General features: G+C 63.0%; 1 protein-coding gene across 2 annotated transcripts in view; it reads right to left on the bottom strand.

The window, feature by feature from the left end:
- Positions 1 to 1,259, bottom strand: part of LOC116820372 (signal transducer and activator of transcription 5B) — a 66,638-nt gene that overhangs the window by 8,521 nt on the left and 56,858 nt on the right. For both annotated transcript variants that reach the window (XM_032772791.2, XM_075059753.1), the window contains exon 12: positions 275 to 367. In XM_032772791.2, coding sequence (XP_032628682.1) covers positions 275 to 367 — 93 coding nt within the window. The remainder of the gene's footprint in view (positions 1 to 274; positions 368 to 1,259) is intronic.

Here is a 1,259-nt window from a genome sequence, read left to right as displayed (position 1 = left end):
CCCCACATCAGCAGGTCCCCCTCTTCCTCCCCCACCATCCCCCATTCCCAGAGCTCCCCTCTTCCCCCGCAGAACTCCTGTCCCCCTCCCCCAGCGCTCCCGGCACAGAGGCCGGCAGGGGCAGGAATGGGAGACTGCCCAGGTGAGAACACAGAGGGCTGCAGGAAGGACCAGGTGAGGGGGACCTGCTGATGTGGGGGGGCCAAGGGCACTGCAGAAGGGGACAGGCCCCCCGGGTGTGGGCATCTCCCCACCAGAGATGCTGGCTGCTCACCGGCTCAGCAAAGGCGTTATCCCAGAGCACGGTGGCCGTGGCGTTGTTGTCTTGGCTCCCGTGCACGATCACCACCACGGGCAGGGACAGCGTCTGTGGGAACCGGCAAAGCTAGGCTGAGTGTGGGGCTGGGGTGGGGCTGGACCCAGCTCTGGTTCCTGCCCTTCCCCCCTGGCCGCTAGGTGAGTCTCCACCACACCAAGACCCCCTGTGCTCCCTGCCCCCATGCCCACCCCACGGACCCCGCGCACCCCGGGGCTGCCCCAACTAGTGACTGAGGCTCAGGAATTCCTATGTCCCTCCCTCAACCCAGAGACGCCAACACGGCCAAGCCTGACATCAGCCTCAGGAGGGCTCCTAGGGCAGTGGTCCCAGCGCAGGGCCCAGAGCCAGGAAGACCCAGGCAACAGTGCTAGCGCAGGGCCCAGAGTCGGCAGGGCCCAGGGCAGCAGTGCCAGCGCAGGGTGTGACGAACTGGGAACGTTCTTAATGTTTTCTCTGAATACTGTGTTGGTGCCTCAGTGTCCCCTAGGCAGTTCTTAATATCTAGATGGTGGAATAAGGGTGTGTGATTGCTACAGAGCAAAGGGCCAGTGCACCTAAATGCCTGACCCTCTGTCTTCTAGCAACTGATGGCCTGGGCCCCTCCTCTGCAAAGGGGCCAGCTGAAGGTGTTGGAGACAAAGGGATCAGGTGACCTCCTGGCCCGGGAAAGGAGCTGAGCAGAGACGAGGGGCGGGAGGGGGTTGTTAGTCTGGAGCTGGCTGAGGGCAGACGTAGGGGTCTGGCTCACTGACCCCCAGAATAGACCCGGCCGAGGGATCCGGTTCTCTGTACCTACAAGCTCTGTGTTAGACCCTGTTCCTGCCATTGAATAAACCTCTGTGTTACTGGCTGGCTGAGAGTCACGTCTGACTGCAAAGTGGGGGTGCAGGACCCTGTGGCTTCCCCAGGACCCCGCTGGAGTGGACTCGCTGTGGGAAGC

This window comes from Chelonoidis abingdonii, chromosome 21 (genome assembly GCF_003597395.2).
Source record: "Chelonoidis abingdonii isolate Lonesome George chromosome 21, CheloAbing_2.0, whole genome shotgun sequence".
Lineage (NCBI taxonomy): Eukaryota > Metazoa > Chordata > Testudines > Testudinidae > Chelonoidis > Chelonoidis abingdonii.
The sequence above is the reverse complement of the archived record's forward strand: the minus strand, read 5'-3'. Positions and strand labels throughout refer to the sequence as shown.